General features: G+C 40.0%; 1 protein-coding gene across 1 annotated transcript in view; it reads left to right on the top strand.

Annotated features, from left to right (window-relative positions):
- Positions 1–18,455, top strand: part of PLXNC1 (plexin C1) — a 262,942-nt gene that overhangs the window by 2,306 nt on the left and 242,181 nt on the right. The window contains exons 2-4 of the mRNA XM_073651689.1: positions 3,474–3,608; positions 4,708–4,842; positions 7,599–7,699. Coding sequence (XP_073507790.1) covers positions 3,474–3,608; positions 4,708–4,842; positions 7,599–7,699 — 371 coding nt within the window. The remainder of the gene's footprint in view (positions 1–3,473; positions 3,609–4,707; positions 4,843–7,598; positions 7,700–18,455) is intronic.

Raw genomic sequence — 18,455 nt, 5'->3', positions numbered from 1 at the left:
GGAAATGGTCTTCCAACAATCTTGAAGGAGATCCCAGAGATGCTTAGCACTTGTTGGCCCTTTTGCCTTCACTCTGCGGTCCAGCTCACCCCAAACCATCTTGATTGGGTTCAGGTCTGGTGACTGTGGAGGCCAGGTCATCTGGCGTAGCACCCCATCACTCCCCCTCTTGGTCAAATAGCCCTTACACAGCCTAGAGGTGTGTTTTGGGTCATTGTCCTGTTGAAAAATAAATGATGGTCAAACTAAACGCAAACCGGATGGAATAGCATGCCGCTGCAAGATGCTGTGGTAGCCATGCTGGTTCAGTATGCCTTCAATTTTGAATAAATCCCCAACAGTGTCACCAGCAAAGCACCCCCACACCATCACACCTCCTCCTCCATGCTTCACGGTGGGAACCAGGAATGTAGAGTCCATCCATTCACCATTTCTGCATCGCACAAAGACACGGTGGTTGGAACCAAAGATCTCAAATTTGGACTCATCAGACCAAAGCACAGATTTCCACTGGTCTAATGTCCATTCCTTGTGTTCTTTAGCCCAAACAAGCCTCTTCTGCTTGTTGCCTGTCCTTAGCAGTGGTTTCCTAGCAGCTATTTTACCATGAAGGCCTGCTGCACAAAGTCTCCTCTTAACAGCTGTTGAAGAGATGTGTCTTCTGCTAGAACTCTGTGTGGCATTGACCTGGTCTCTAATCTGAGCTGCTGTTAACCTGCGATTTCTGAGGCTAGTGACTTACAGTGCTGGCCAAAAGTATTGGCACCCCTGCAATTCTGTCAGATAATACTCAGTTTCTTCCTGAAAATGATTGCAATCACAAATTCTTTGGTATTATTCTCTTCATTTAATTTGCTTGCAAGGAAAAAACACAAAAGAGAATGAAGCAAAAATCAAATCATTGATCATTTCACACAAAACTCCAAAAAAGGGCCGGAGAAAAGTATTGGCACCCTCAGCCTAATACTTGGTTGCACAACCTTTAGCCAAAATAACTGCGAACAACCACTTCCGGTAACCATCAATGAGTTTCTTACAATGCTCTGCTGGAATTGTAGACCATTCTTCTTTGGCAAACTGCTCCAGGTCCCTGATATTTAAAGGGTGCCTTCTCCAAACTACCATTTTGAGATCTCTCCACAGGTGTTCTATGGGATTCAGTTCTGGACTCATTGCTGGCCACCTTAGAAGTCTCCAGTGCTTTCTCTCAAACCATTTTATAGTGCTTTTGGAAGTGTGTTTTGGGTCATTGTCCTGCTGGAAGACCCAAGACCTCTGAGGGAGACCCAGCTTTCTCACACTGGGCCCTACATTATGCTGCAAAATTTGTTGGTAGTCTTCAGACTTCATAATGCCATGCACACGGTCAAGCAGTCCAGTGCCAGAGGCAGCAAAGCAACCCCAAAACATCAGGGAACCTTCGCCATGTTTGACTGTAGGGACCGTGTTCTTTTCTTTGAATGCCTCTTTTTTTCATGTACACTCTATGTTGATGCTTTTTCGCAAAAAGCTCTACTTTTGTCTCATGTGACCAGAGAAGATTCTTCCAAAACGTTTTAGGCTTTCTCAGGTAAGTTTTGGCAAACTCCAGCCTGGATTTTTTATGTCTCGGGGTAAGAAGTGGGGTCTTCCTGGGTATCCTACCATACAGTCCCTTTTCATTCAGACGCCGATGGATAGTACGGGTTGACACTGTTGTACCCTCGGACTGCAGGGCAGCTTGAACTTGTTTGGATGTTAGTCACGGTTCTTTATCCACCATCCGCACAATCTTGCGTTGAAATCTCTCGTCAATTTTTCTTTTCCGTCCACATCTAGGGAGGTTAGCCACATTGCCATGGGCTTTAAACTTCTTGATGACACTGCGCACGGAAGACACAGGAACATTCAGGTCTTTGGAGATGGACTTGTAGCCTTGAGATTGCTCATGCTTCCTCACAATTTGGTTTTTCAAGTCCTCAGACAGTTCTTTGGTCTTCTTTCTTTTCTCCATGCTCAATGTGGTACACGCAAGGACACAGGGCAGAGGTTGAGTCAACTTTAATCCATTTTAACTGGCTGCAAGTGTGATTTAGTTATTGCCAACACCTGTTAGGTGCCACAGGTAAGTTACAGGTGCTGTTAATTACACGAATTAGAGAAGCATCACATGATTTTTCAAACGGTGCCAATACTTTTGTCAACCCCCTCTTTTTAGGTTTGGTGTGGAATTGTATCCAATTTGGCTTTAGGACAATTCTTTTTGTGTTTTTTTCATTGAAGACAAATTAAATGAAGAGAATAATACCAAAGAATCTGTGATTGCAATCATTTTCAGGAAGAAACTGAGTATTATCTGACAGAATTGCAGGGGTGCCAATACTTTTGGCCAGCACTGTAGATAAACTTATCCTCAGAAGCAGAGGTGACTCTTGGTCTTCCTTTCCTGGGGCGGTCCTCATGTGAGCCAGTTTCTTTGTAGCGCTTGATGGTTTTTGCAATTGCACTTGGGGACACTTTCAATGACTGACTGACCTTCATTTCTAAAAGTAATGATGGCCACTCGTTTTTCTTTACTTAGCTGCTTTTTTCTTGCCATAATACAAATTCTAACAGTCTATTCAGTAGGACTATCAGCTGTGTATCCACCAGACTTCTGCACAACACAACTGATGGTCCCAACCCCATTTATAAGGCAAGAAATCCCACTTATTAAACCTGACAGGGCACACCTGTGAAGTGAAAATCATTTCCGGTGACTACCTCTTGAAGCTCATCAAGAGAATGCCAAGAGTGTGCAAAGCAGTCATCAATGCAAAAGGTGGCTACTTTGAAGAACCTAGAATATAAGACATATTTTCAGTTGTTTCACGCTTTTTTGCTAAGTATATAATTCCACATGTGTTAATTCATAGTTTTGATGCCTTCAGTGTGAATGTACAATTTTCATAGTCATGAAAATACAGAAAAATCTTTAAATGAGAAGGTGTGTCCAAACTTTTGGTCTGTACAGTACATTATAGTTTATGGATGACTATAGGCTGTGCATTACACTATATGGAAGACTTTGGGATGTGCATTATAGTTTATGGATGACTATGGGATGTGCATTATATTATATGGATGACTATGGGATGTGCATTATAGTTTATGGATGACTATGGGCTGTGCATTATACTACATGTATGACTATGAGGTGCATTATACTGCATGTATGGTGTATGGACCAGATTTTGCTTAGTACAGTTCCAGAATACTTGAAGACTGTCTTGTGCTTACTCCTGTCTGTGATGTTAATCACATACAGTATATTGTGACATAAACATTGCCTTTAAGAGATAGGTGATATATTGCACTTCTATGAATATTCCTTTAAACTTTGATTATTTTTTATATTGACTTTACTTATTTACTTTCACCTTATCCGGTTTGATCACAATTCTGACTACAAATATAATATAATATATTATAATATATTTTTGGTTTCATTGTAGACCAACTCTACTGACCTCGTTCCTTTATACAAAAATCCAATACTGACCCATGGAGACTTAACTGCTGTGCATGTAAAAGAAGTGGACAGGAGACTAGTATTCTTTCTGGGGACGGAAAATGGAAAATTACTTAAGGTAGGTTACTGGTATAGAAGATTTATTGTGCATGAAGCATAGTGAAGGAGAAATCAGTGACATTGTGTTATATACTATTTGTGCAAATGAAAGAGGACTATTCACAATTTTAATTCTAGATAAGGGCATACATAGAGATAACTAAGAAAGTTATCAAATTAAAACTGGATCACCTCCTGGTGCTGGTCAACAGGATAACATCCCTAACTCCTTCCCACTTGGTGATTCACATTAAAAGGATTTTAAAAAACTTGCATTTTTAGCACCAAGACAGATTCTATCCTTAAGGCCACGGCCCCACTATCAGTATTTGGTCAGTGTTCGGTCAGTAATTTTTCTCAGGAGTGGGAGCCAAAACCACGTGAGGAACAATCAGAGAAAAGGTATAATAGAAACAAGTCACCAATTCTGCATTTATCACCCACTCCTGGTTTTTACACACAGTCCTGAGAAAAAATACTGACCAAATACTGATAGTGGGGCCATGGCCTTAACTGAAATGATACCTCTGATTTTTTATTAATGTTTGGAAATGTCTATCCTTTCAATTAGGCTTGCCACTTGAGGGAGAAAAATTACATTACTAGGTCCGCCTTTATATTTTTTTTTCCATATCTGGCTCAGTGGTTAGCACTGCAGTCTTGCAGCGCTGGGGTCCTGGATTCAATCCCACCAAGGACAACATCTGCAAGGAGTTTGTATGTTCTCCCTGTGTTTGCGTGGGTTTCCTCCGGGTTTTCTGGTTTCCTTCCACATTCCAAAGACATACTGATAGGGAATGTAGATTGTGAGCCCCAATGGGGACAGTGATGATAATGTCTGTAAAGCGCTGTGGAATTAATGGAACTATATAAGGGAGTAAAATAAATAAATAACTATCTGGAGATCTGTGGGGATTTACATATGGCAGCTTATGTAGAAAACTCTCATGAGATAGACAGTGAGGTAGTTTTCTAATGTTTGTTCAGGTGTTTGCAATAACTAGACAATAATACTTGCTTTAAATCAGCCAGATAGATCAAATATTATGCTATGTGTTATTTTACTGTAATTATATTTTCAATATTTATATATTTCTTTTTCCATTTTTTTAACTCAGTTTACTTTAAAGCCAAACTACGATGCAAGCTGTCCAGAGGTGTTATATACGTTTAAAGATGAAGATCCTGTGTTCGAAAAAATTCACATGGACCCCGTCGACACCAACTATCTATATGTTGCCACTGTTAAAGAGGTTAATATTCTTTTTTTTCCTTTCTGATGGGTTGCTAAATATTCTTTCTCTATGATGACAGTATAAAAGCCATAGTGCAATAGTGGTTTACGTTAGTCCTACACATACTTTAAGGCCACTGCCCCATTATCAGTATTTGGTGAGTATTTGGTCAGTCTTCTGGTGGTGGTCCTTTCACTGCGGCTCTATATGGGTAAGTGATCTCTACCAGCATTGTCTGTTATTATTTTTCATTTGCCTGTTTGTGGGTTTATGGCTGCTTTGGGAAAATTATTATGGCATCCTTTAGAACCTTTGCCTTGTGACATATGGGGATTTGTGTGACTATTTAGAATCTGACTATGTGAATGGATTATTAATCTACATTTGAGATTATGTATTTATTACCCTTGATTTCACTAGCTAATGGATACAGAGGATGGTAGCTCTTAGCCTTCTCTCCTTCTCCCCCCCATTTGGCCATCTGATAGTCAGAACAGCCACATCAGAGTATTCACACAATTTATGTAGTCTGACCTTACCTAGGACCATTTCACCCTATATCTTGAATTTCCTCCTTTTTCACCTTATTGTAATATTTTTCTTGATGTTGCATTTTGTTGTACTTTTTAATATATTGAATACAGATTTTTGATTTTTATATATTTTTGCAAGTGGTTTATTGGATGATATACATCCAAATGTAGGTTTCAATGTTTAATCTCCCACTGCATATCTTTTGTCTGAGTATATTAATGGGGATTTAAGTCTCCAGCCACTATGAAGTGTCTGTGCTTTTTGAATGTTTGTCTAAGTATTCTCTTTAAGCTTATCTGATGATCTGTGATTGTGATTTTATTTGCTTGCCAAATTATAATGATCATAAGTACAATTAGTCAAATTGCAGACACTACCGAAAGATGTGAAGGCGCGTTTAGTAGAATCTGTTTACTGACTGCAGACTGTTTACTATATTTCGAAACCATATTACCGTACAATTTTCATATATACAGTTATATGAAAAAGTTTGGGCACCCCTATTAATCTTAAGCTTAATGTTTTATAAAAATTGGTGTTTTTTCAACAGCTATTTCAGTTTGATATATGTAATAACTGTTGGACACAGTAATGTTTCTGCCTTGAAATGAGGTTTATTGTACTAACAGAAAATGTGCAATCTGCATTCAAACAAAATTTGACAGGTGCATAAGTATGGGCACCTCACCAGAAAAGTGACATTAATATTTAGTAGATCCTCCTTTTGCAAAAATAACAGCCTCTAGTCGCTTCCTGTAGCTTTTAATGAGTTCCTGGATCCTGGATGAAGGTATTTTTGACCATTCCTCTTTACAAAACAATTCCAGTTCAGTTAAGTTTGATGGTCGCCGAGCATGGACAGCCCTCTTCAAATGATCCCACAGATGTTCAATGATATTCAGGTCTGGGGACTGGGATGGCCATTCCAGAACATTGTAATTGTTCCTCTGCATGAATGCCTGAGTAGATTTGGAGCGGTGTTTTGGATCATTGTCTTGCTGAAAGATCCATCCCCTGCGTAACTTCAACTTTATCACTGATTCTTGAACATTATTGTCAAGAATCTGCTGAAACTGAGTGGAATCCATGCGTCCCTCAACTTTAACAAGATTCCCAGTGCCGGCATTGGCCACACAGCCCCAAAGTATGATGGAACCTCCACCAAATTTTACTGTGGGTAGCAAGTGTTTTTCTTGGAATGCTGTGTTTTTTTGCCGCCATGCATAACGCCTTTTTGTATGACCAAACAACTCAATTTTGGTTTCATCAGTCCACAGGACCTTCTTCCAAAAAGAAATTGGCTTCTCCAAATGTGCTTTTGCATACCTCAGCCGCCTCTGTTTGTGGCGTGCTTGCAGAAACGGCTTCTTTCGCATCACTCTCCCATACAGCTTCTCCTTGTGCAAAGTGCGTTGTATAGTTGACCGATGCACAGTGACACCATCTGCAGCAAGTTGATGCTGCAGCTCTCTGGAGGTGGTCTGAGGATTGTCCTTGACTGATCTCACCATTCTTCTTCTCTGCCTTTCTGATGTTTTTCTTGGCCTGCCACTTCTGGCCTTAACAAGAACTGTCCCTGTGTTCTTCCATTTCCTTACTATGTTCCTCACAGTGGAAACTGACAGGTTAAATCTCTGAGACAGCTTTTTGTATCCTTCACCTGAACAACTATGTTGAATAATCTTTGTTTTCAGATCATTTGGCAGTTGTTTTTAGGAGCCCATGATGCCACTCTTCAGAGGAGATTCAAACAGGAGAACAACTTGCAAGTGGCCACTTTAAGTAGCTTTTCTCATGATTGCATACACCTGGCTATGAAGTTCAAAGCTCAATGAGGTTACAAAACCAAAAAAAGTGCTTTAGTAAGTCAGTAAAAAGTAGGTAGGAGTATTTAAAACAAGAAAATGATAAGGGTGCCCATACTTATGCACCTGTCAAATTTTGTTTGAATGCCGATTGCACATTTTCTGTTAGTACAATAAACCTCATTTCAAGGCAGAAACATTACTGTGTCCAACAGTTATTACATATATCAAACTGAAATAGCTGTTGCAAAAACACCAATTTTTATAAAACATTAAGCCTAAGATTAATAGGGGTGCCCAAACTTTTTCATATGACTGTAACTGAAATTGGACATTAATAACAAGGAGATAGGTCTCTTAAAAGTGCATTTTTAAAATATTACCTGCTTAATATTTTATTGAAAGAATATATTGTTTAATAACTTATTTTTCTAGATCAAACGTCTGAAGATTGCAAATTGTGCACAGCATGAATCATGCAATGATTGTCTGTCAGCGTATGATCCTCACTGTGGATGGTGTCATTCAAAGGGCAGGTTTGTTCACTATTACACTCTATTTTATAGAGTTGTTCAATTAGAAGGAAATTATTCAAGGTGCCAATACACGTTCAATAGCTGTCTGCTGAATGCATGTTCAGTGTCACAAATAATTTTGGGATTCGTGGCAGCTCTGGGTATGCTGTAATTTAAATGTGTTTTTTTCCTTTTTGCCCAGCAAGGGTTAATCTTAGTCTCTTGCTGGCAGCCTTTTGAGGATAGTCAGCTCACTTTGGTTGGTGCCACTCTCACCTCCCTTTAAATAGCCACATGATCCATCAGCTGACCGCCAGTTATAGTTCATTCTATGCTGACCTCTTTGAAGGAGCCAGTCTCTGGAGAAGCTGTGGTGTTTGTTGCAGTTGCAGCGTGAAGTTTCCTGTTGGAAAGCTAAGTGTATTTTATGTTGTAATCTCCCAGTGTTTGCCTTACCTTCCTTGTGTTGTCCTATTGTAGTGGTGAGGCTAGTGTCTCACTGGCCTGTGCGCTAGCCAGGTTAAGTCCAGGGCCAGCGAGGGCTTAGGCACGTGATTGTGCATAGGGGGAAGGACCCATCTAGGGACGATAGGGTAGCTTAGCGACAGATACAGGTTGGTGTCAGGAGGTGTCCCTTCCCTCGTTCCCTACCACTAGTGCCCTCCTTCCCCTATTCCCCTCTATTATCCCATTGTATCCATATGTTGTGCCATCTGCCGGACATTCCCTTGTCGTTCCGTGACATTCAGTTGACACTGGTTTCTTCCAATCCTCCAAATCCCCTTAAGGAAGGCAGCTGCAAAAATAAATTGGATGATGAGAGGTATCTCTTACAATGTGAGGCTGGAAAAATCAGACTTGTATATTTTAGGAGAAACCTTAGAGGTGATTCTTTTAATATGAATTAATATATGGTTGGTAATTTATTCAGAAAATGTTATTTTGCAGTTAATCAATCTATGGAACATCCTGTCTACAAGAGGTAGAAATGGCAGAGACTACAGTATGTCAGCATTTATATAAGCGATGAATATGTATCTAATGACAAATGGCATTCAGTGCTACAAATAATTATTTACTGTGATATAATTACAGTGGACTAGACAAACATATGTCTTTTTTTAACTACATGAATGTGTATAAAAATGCTATATACCATCTCTGTTCCTACATGTAGCTTTGTAAAGATATCCTTATATGTATGTAATAGCATTGTAAAGATATTCTTACAAGATGCATACACAGCATCTATATTAAATCATATAAGATCATTGACTGTAATAAATGAGAAATGCTATGACCCCTCAACAAGGTATTAGCCTACTAGAGAATTTCACTCTGATAAGTTCATAAAAGGCATTATGGTTACGTATATTGGTATTTATGTCATCCTGCAAATATGTGCAACATCTCAAAGCAGACATGGATCTAGGTTTGACGCGTCCTATGCACTGCTTAAGAGGTTTGAGTAATCATCATATGACCGTTCATATGCAATTTCCACACTAAAAATCGCATAATTCTCTCAATGTTCAGTAAAATACTACAGCCCCTGTTATTGAAAGAAGCAGGTAGAGAAGCAAGTGAGAAAATTGCATATGAGTGCTTATGTGATGACCACTGGAACTGGTAAGCATAGCTTTTTCCTCACACATTTCCCAGTCCAAATACTGAGTCCCCACACATTCACATTTTCCCCATACTCCTCCTTCTCTCTACACACTGTCCCCTCACAAAAATCCCCTTGAAAATAAAAGTTTGGCTTCTTACCACACCGACGTTCACTGCCTATGCAATGCAGGAGAGAGATGACAGGATCATGCTGCTGACGTTGCTCTGACCCAGAAGTGCCAGAGGTCAGGGCTTCAATTGTACTCATGCTTGAAAGACACAAGTACGATTGAAACCTGGGAAACGGCATGGTACACATTTTCTGAGGTAGCTGTTAGTTTGATGGCCAGCTCAGAGAACAGCAGAATGCGGCCCCCTGCCGGTTGTACCAACCTATCATCAGATTCATACTGCCTGAACATAGGCAGTATAAATAAGACACTGGCTGTGCAATTGCAGCCGGATATGATTTACTCAGAAACGCTGCAGCATTTCAGTATAAACATACTCTGAAAAGTCTTTTGTGGCCTATGTGTCTCGGCTGACAAATCCTATGCAGTGTCCAGTTCTCTCCTTACCAATCCCAACGACTCATAGATCTCTCCCCATGTACACACTTAGGGGAAGATCTATAAGTTAACTGGAATGTGGCGGGGAGAAGATGGCCAGTGGCAACCTCGAAATAGTCAGTCGAGACACACAGTTCACGACTTGCTCTTCCGTTGACAGGTTCCCTTTAAAATTTGCACTGCGTCTCTTTGTAGATTTTTGTGCCATTTATTTCCAGAGTCACTGACATTACCTAATGCATTAAACAGAGTACATATATAATAATACAAAAGACAGTTTGTTCTATTGGCTGAAAAACCTCTCTTTGCCATTATATGTACTTTCTAGCTTTTCGCAATACTCTCTTTTATTGTCACAGGTGTGTCAGAAGTGACAAGACAGTCGCCCTGCACTTGGTTGCAGGAGATCTCTTCTTTTGGCATTACAGACACCTTCTTAGAAGCTGTCTCTCTAGGACCCAGCGGCTACCTTCCACTGGCTAACTAACAACACCCTGGCCTGGATGTATAAATACCTGCTGTTTGCTAGAGGGAGGTGCCGGCGATATTCACATCACCCCTTGTGAAGGCTTGAGCAAGAGCAGTACTTCTTCCTCTCTGGTGCTAGAGGACGTGTGTGCATTTGTCTGGAGTCACATAAAGCTAAGCGATTTTCCCTTGTTTGTTCCCCCTTGGTGTCTTTAGTGTTCAGTGGGGATCAACTAACGCTCATCCCTTCCCATCCCTAGCCAGGGCCAAATGCCAGGGAAAAACAGGGCGAGGTACGCGTGCGGCGATTGATGAAGAACCAATATAGGGATGTTAGTGAAGACAGGGTGATATTAGATCAGCCTAGTAGAGTCTCCACTACACCCTTTCCCTAGAGTCTGGGCTCCCTTTCTCTCTTCCCTTTGTGTTGCATTAAGTCTTTCCCACACCTTGCGTGACATTACCGCCGGCTGTGCACACTTTGAAAAGGAAAAAGAAAAAACTGACACTTTGGGGGGTTTTTGTGTGTTTTTGGGCATGGACTTTTTTTTTCTTTTCTCCCTTAGTATGGTTTCAGTTGCAGAGTTCGCAGATCGGCTGCGCAGTCTGTCTCTGGAGGTGAATGACCTCTGCTGTGAGGTTTAGCAATAGCATCAGCTGCTACAGATCGCTAATGTTGGGGTCTCTGCAGGTAGGCCTGTCCAGCCTGAACCCAAGGTTGCCCTCCCGGACAGGTTTTCAGGAGGTAGGGACAAGATTTTTGTATTCAAGGAGGCCTGAAAACTGTATTTTAAACTTCGTCCCTACTCCTCCGGAAATGAGGAACAACGGGTTGTAATTGTGATCTCTCTAGTGCAGGGAGATCCTCAATCGTGGGCATTTCCTTTACTGCAGGATTTGGTTTGTCTCCAAACAGCAACGGATTCTACATGGAATGACTCAGCCCTTAGAAGCCAATTTTGTGAGGGACTGTCTGAAAGGTTGAAAGTGTTGGCATATACAACAGATTAGGACTTATTATAAGTGAAAAGAGGACTTTATTCTAACCAGACAGCAGATGGCGATAGTGTGTATAGTTATATGCTTGCTTTAATGTGTGGGAGAAAAGCTCTCAATTGTTGGCTGTTTTTACTTCCTGTGTTTTTTCTTTCTTTCCTGAATGTGTTATGTCAGCAGCACACGGACTGTGTGACACTGAATTGTATCTCATGTTTAACCAGTATGAAGTAAATACTGTTTACTCAAGATATCTTGCTGATTGAAGCTCTCGTAAGTACAGCGGTGACTGTAAGAAGATGCACTCTGCGACAGGTTATGGGCCCAGGCCGGAACCCAGACATTAAAGCCCAGACACTACAGGCCCGCACTACAAGAGGATCCTGGTTTATAACCCCAGATAACGGAGCACACAGATAAGCTCTGTAAACAGAAGGAAATAAATCCAGATACAGAGTGACAAAGGAATTCATGATCCCAGGAGCTGGATATAATTACAAAGAATTCAACACAGGCAGGACATACAGGAACTATCAGCAAAAAGGAAAAACAGGAGAATATCTTCAGTACAACTCTCTAAATAAGTAAGACTATATAAAGATGATGAGTAACACAGAACTGAAATTCACAGTAGCTAAACTGAATAGTGAAAATTATCAGTTATGGAAATTCAAAGTAGAGATGTTGTTATCTAAGGATGATTTATGGGAAGTAATTGTTACAGAAAGACCAGATCAAGATAATCAGACATGGGATAAGAAGAATAGACAAGCGAGAGACACCATTAGCTTATTAGTGGATGATGCTCAATTAATACATATAAGAAATGAAGAAACAGCTAAAGGAATGTGGGAAAAATTAAGAAAACTGTATGAAAGACCTAGCTTGAATCACAAGTTATTTTTATTAAGAAAGCTTTACAGCATGAGATTGAGTGCAAATGATGACATGCAGAAGCACATATTCTCAATGATGGAAGTGATATCACAGCTAAGATCTATTGGTGAAGACATTAAAGATAGTCATGTAGCAGCTATATTATTGTGCAGTTTACCAGATTCGTATACAGCCTTGATAAATGCCCTTGAGACGAGACCAGAAACTGACATTACATTAGATTTTGTGAAAAAAAAGACTAATAGATGAATATCAGAGATGAAAAGAACAAAGAAATGATTCTTCTACTGAAAAGGACAGTGAAAACGCTCTTAAAGCTACAGAATTTAAAAAACCCTATAATAAAGAGACAAGAGAATGCTTCAGATGTAAGAAAAAAGGTCATTTAAAGAAAGACTGTACCATATGGAAAGCAGAACAACAAAAATTACAACATAAAAAGCATACACAGAAAGTAAAAAACACAATTTCCGATTCATGTGAGAATAATTGGAATGGCACATTTAAAGTAACAGACAAGAAATCATCACTTGGTTGGTTTATTGATTCAGGAGCAGCGAGTCATATGACAAGTGACAAGAATTTCTTTACTGTTCTTGATTTAGATAAGAAAGAAGCCATTTATCTTGCAGATGGAAGCAAAATAACTGCAGAAGGTATCGGACAAGGTATGCTAAATTGTTCAAACAAGTTCGGACAAGATTCAAAGATACTTGTACAGAATGTGTTGTATGTTCCAAAATTGGAAGGCGGATTATTGTCTGTGGAACGTTTAACAGCAAAAGGACTTACAGTAAAATTCAAAGACAATGAGTGTGCAATTATTGCAGGAAACAAGGTGATAACCAAAGTCAAGTCAGATGAACAATTATATCATTTTGACACACCAAAGGAACAGATGAAGGTATGTACACATGATCACAAAAACTGTATTCACATGTGGCATAGACGTCTAGGACATAGACACCCTGACAGTATAAAGGAACTACAGAGAAAAGAATTGACAAAAGATTTAAAGATTTCAGATTGCTCAATTACCGTAAGATGTGAATGTTGTATAAAATCCAAAGCCACAAGGATATCTATTCCAAAAGAAAGTGAGATGAAAAGCGAAAGACCACTTGATTTGGTGCATACTGACGTATGTGGACCCATGAAAGTGACTACATCAGGAGGCAATAGATACATGTTGACTTTTATAGACGACTACTCAAGATACACAATCACATACTTAATTAAGAACAAAAGTGAAGTTTTTGATAAACTTGTAGACTATGTAACAAGATCAAGTAACAATTTCAAAGGAAGCCAATTGTCATCAGAAGTGATAATGGAGGTGAATTTACATGTCACAGAATAGAAGACTACTTAAGACAAAATGGAATAGAACACCAGAAAACTGTTCCATACACACCTGAACAAAATGGAGTAGCAGAAAGGAAAAACAGAACTCTAACAGAAATGATAAGATGTATGCTGACGGATTCCAAACTACCAGAGAAATATTGGGGTGAGGCAGCAATGACAGCTACATATCTACAGAACCGACTTTTTTCCAGAAAACTGACGAAAACTCCATATGAACTGTGGCAAGGTATGAAACCAAGTGTCAATCATTTAAAAGTTTTTGGATGTAAAGTTTTTATATTCATTCCAAGAGAAAAACATTCCAAACTTCAAAACAGATCCATGGAAGGTATATTCGTTGGATATAGTGAAAATTGCAAAGGATATAGAATCCTAGATCCCAAAACAGACAGAGTTACGGTGAGTAACAGTGTGACATTCATTGAAGATTTAAATGAAGACATTATGATTTCAGTTGAAACAAAAAATGAGAAAAACAATAGTGACATAACTGAAGAAATATCTGATGAGAAAGAAGTAGAAATTAATGAAGAACAAAATACTGAAAGTGAAGAATCACAACTACAAACAGACACAGAACCAAGACGTTCAATGAGAGAGAACAAAGGAAAACCACCAAAATGTCTCTCATACAAGACAAGCATAAGAAAAATCTATGAGCCTACCTCTTGGGAAGACATATCTAAACTTCCTGAAGAAGAAGCTAATAAATGGATAGAAGCAACAGAAACAGAAATTAAATCCATGCATGATTCAAATACATGGACACTAACAGATTTGCCAGAAGGAAGAAAAGCCATAGGATGCAAATGGATTTTTAAAGTAAAATACCAAACAGATGGCACAGCTGAAAGATACCGAGCAAGACTTGTAGCTAAAGGGTATTCTCAAAAATATGGAGAAGACTATGATGAGACATTTGCTCCAGTTGTCAAACATACTACAATAAGAACTTTACTTACAGTTGCAGCAATGAAACAGATGGAACTGAGACATCTGGATGTAAAGACAGCTTTTTTGAATGGAGATTTAACAGAAGACATTTACATGGAACAACCTCCAGGATTCAAAGATGAAAGAAATCCAAACAAAGTTTGCAAACTACAGAAAAGCATATATGGTTTAAAGCAAGCAGCTAAAGCGTGGAATGATAAAATCACGGAAGTACTTACAAATGAAAAATTTCAAAGAAGCAAAGCAGATCCATGCTTGTACACAAAAAGGCTGATTAATAGATGGATTTATGTACTCATATACGTAGACAACATTTTGATTTGTTTTAAACAAGAAAGGGATAAAGAAAACATTGGGAGACTTGGGAAATGTGAAACAGTACCTAGGAATACAGGTAGAAAGAGAAGAAGACGGAAGTTTCCTACTGAACCAAAATCACATGATTCAAGACATAACAGAAAAATTTGGATTAAAGGATGCAAAAACAGTAAAGTCTCCAATGGAAACTAATTATCTCAAAGAGATGAACAGTGAAAAAAATATGCTACCAAATAATGTAGAATACAGAACAGCAATAGGAAAACTACTGTATCTAGCGACCGTTACAAGACCAGACATCGCAGCAGCAGTAGGAATCCTGAGTAGAAAGGTATCAAAATCAAATAAAGCTGATTGGAATGCCGTGAAGAGAGTAATGCGTTATTTGAAAGGAACTAGCAATGTTAAGCTGAAATTACCCACAAGTGATAATTGCATTTTAACAGGATATGTTGATGCAGATTGGGCTGGAGATCCAACTGACAGAAGATCTACCAGTGGACATATTTTTTTTCTCTCAGGTGGACCAATAAGTTGGACAAGTAAGAAACAGTCAATTGTGACACTGTCTTCAACAGAAGCAGAATATGTTGCCGCAGCACATGCGAGTCAAGAAGTACTGTGGTTAAGACAATTGTTGACAGAATTAGGACAACCACAGTTGGAACCAACAAAACTGAGAGAGGACAATCAAGGATGTCTTGTTCTTGCTCAGATGGAAAGAGTCAATCCAAGAACCAAGCATATTGATGTGAAATATCATTTCTTGAGAGATCATCAGGAACAAGGAGTCTTGAAGTTAGAGTATTGTCCTACTGAAGAAATGACAGCAGACATCTTCACGAAGGCGTTGAATGCTGATAAACACCAGAGACTAATAAAAAAGTTGGGTTTGATTGAATAAGTCCTTACTGTTGAGAAAGGGTGTTGGCATATACAACAGATTAGGACTTATTATAAGTGAAAGGAGGACTTTATATTAACCAGACGGCAGATGGCGATAGTGTGTATAGTTATATGCTTGCTGTAATGTGTGGGAGAAAAGCTCTCAATTGTTGGTTGTTTTTACTTCCTGTGTTTTTTCTTTCTTTCCTGAATGTGTTATGTCAGCAGCACACGGACTGTGTGACACTGAATTGTATCTCATGTTTAACCAGTATGAAGTAAATACTGTTTACTCAAGATATCTTGCTGATTGAAGCTCTCGTAAGTACAGCGGTGACTGTAAGAAGATGCACTCTGCAAGAGAAAGATGCCTTAGCAGTATATGAAACCATATAGACTCCTTGATAGACGCCTTCGGGATAGACGAGTGAGACCACGTTCTTCGAGGCCTTCTTGTCGGGGTTATATACCTCTGCCGGGGGAGCGGTCTGGTAGTGAACCAGTACTGGGGGAGGTCGAGGAACCCATGCAGTTAGGGGGTGCCTTTACATCATACATTCCCCCGGAGATTCGCAAGAAAAAAGGTGTATTTTTTTGTGGGAAAAAGGGACATTTTATTGGGACCTGTCCTTCAATTCCTAAACAAAATGAGACTTGATTAACTCTTGGTAGTCTGGAGTTGGATAAGCAAGGGGTGCATTTGTTGTCAACTTGCAGTTCCCGGTTTGTCCTGACAGCAGAGGTGGTGCTAGAGAGCAAAGCCTAAAAAATTTCTTTGTTTGTTGACAGTAATGCTGGAGTCAGTGTAATTGATCCTGAATTTGCGAAAGCTCATGACCTTGCGCGCTGTTCTTTAGCTAAGCCTATTTCCATTTTCGCCATCGACTCAGCGCCACTTGCACAGAAAGCATTTACTCAAATTGTTCATAATGTAAAACTGAGGGTGGGGTCGGTTAATTGTGAAATAATCCCTTGCTATGTCCTGGACAGTCTTTCCACACCAATTGTCCTGGGTCTTCCGTGGCTGGTGAAACATAATCCTTTAGTGGACTGGCAAGCCATGGAGATCATTGAATGGGGAGATTACTGCCATGAGAACTGTTTAGATATTTCCCTTGCTACTGTCTCTACGGAAATATTAACTGCTTTTCTGTCTGGTTTTGAGGACGTTTTTTCTGAGAAGGGGTGTCAGGAATTGCCTCCTCATCGTGCATATGACTGTCCTATTAACCTGATCCCCGGAGCTAAACTACCGAAGTCCAGACTGCATAATCTTTCTGGCCCTGAGAGACAAGCCATGAAGGATGTCATTGCGTAAAGTCTAGAGAAGGGAAACATTAGGCCCTCATCCTCGCCAGTGGTGGCTGGGTTCTTCTTTGTGAAAAAAAAGATGGTGGTCTACATCCCTGTTTAGATTTCTGGGAATGAAATCAAATTACCACCGAGACCCATACCCTCTTCCTCTGATTCCTGATTTGTTCAGCCAGGTTGTAGGAGCTAAGGTATTCTCTAAGTTAGATTTAAGGGGAGCCTACAATCTGGTTAGAATCTGAGAAGGGGACGAATGGAAAACTGTGTTCAACACCCCTGAAGGGCATTTTGAGAGTCTGGTTATGCCTTTCGGTTTGACCAATGCACCTGCGGTATTCCAGCATTTCATAAATTATATTTCCCGTCATTTGGTGGGGAGGTTCGTGGTGGTCTACCTGGACAATATTTTGGTTTACTCACCTGATTTGGAGACACATCGGAGGCATGTTAAACAGGTGCTCCAGATATTAAGGGATAACAAACTCTATGCCAAACTGGAAAAATGTGTTTTCACCATTCAGGAGGTGCAGTTTTGGGGGTACTTGTTGTCATCTTCAGGTTTTTGGATGGATCTGGAGAAGATCCGTGCAGTCCTTGATTGGGACCATCCTGAGAACTTCAAGGCTCTACAATATTTTCTGGGCTTTACTAATTTGTACCGGAAATTTATCCAAAATTACTCGGTAATTGTGAAACCCCTTGCTTTTTCTTCTTTAAAGAATCATTTGCCACTGCACCTATACTCAGTCAACCCGATGTTTCCCAGCCATTTATTGTGGAGGTTGATGCTTCGGATGTGGGGGCTGGGGCTGTGTTGTCTCAGTGTCCGTCCCCTGGTAAACTGGCATTTGAGGAATGGCGACATTGGTTGGAGGGGGCTGTGCATCCTATTACTGTTATTACTGACCATAAGAACCTGTCATATCTCCAGTCAGCTAAACGTCTCAACCCTAAGCAAGTCAGATGGTCGCTGTTTCTTACTAGGTTCAATTTTGTTGTCCCTTTTCATCCAGAGGTCAAAAATGTCAAGTCTGATGCTTTGTCCTGGAGCTTCCTGGTAGTGGTGATCATGAGAACCCTGCCCCTATATTACAAAAGAACATAGTCATTTCTGCATTATATCCTGAACTGAAGGGTGAGGTGTTGGAGGCTTAGGGGGACGCCCCTACCTCCTGCCCTCCAGTAAGGTAATTTGTACCATCCAATCTGAGCCATAAGGTTATTAAAGAACATCATAACTCTATGTTTGCTGGTTATCCAGGTGGTAAGGGATCCGCGGACCTCCTCTCTCGTCATTTTTGGTGGCCGGGGTTTCATCGGGATGTGATTGAACATGTATCTGCTTGTAGTATTTGCGTGCTTTCTAAGGTTTAGCATACCCGTCTGCTGGTACTCTTCTT

The sequence above is a fragment of the Phyllobates terribilis genome, unplaced genomic scaffold, assembly GCF_046119375.1.
Source record: "Phyllobates terribilis strain yellow unplaced genomic scaffold, ASM4611937v1 Scaffold_11__3_contigs__length_659146591, whole genome shotgun sequence".
Lineage (NCBI taxonomy): Eukaryota > Metazoa > Chordata > Amphibia > Anura > Dendrobatidae > Phyllobates > Phyllobates terribilis.
The sequence above is the reverse complement of the archived record's forward strand: the minus strand, read 5'-3'. Positions and strand labels throughout refer to the sequence as shown.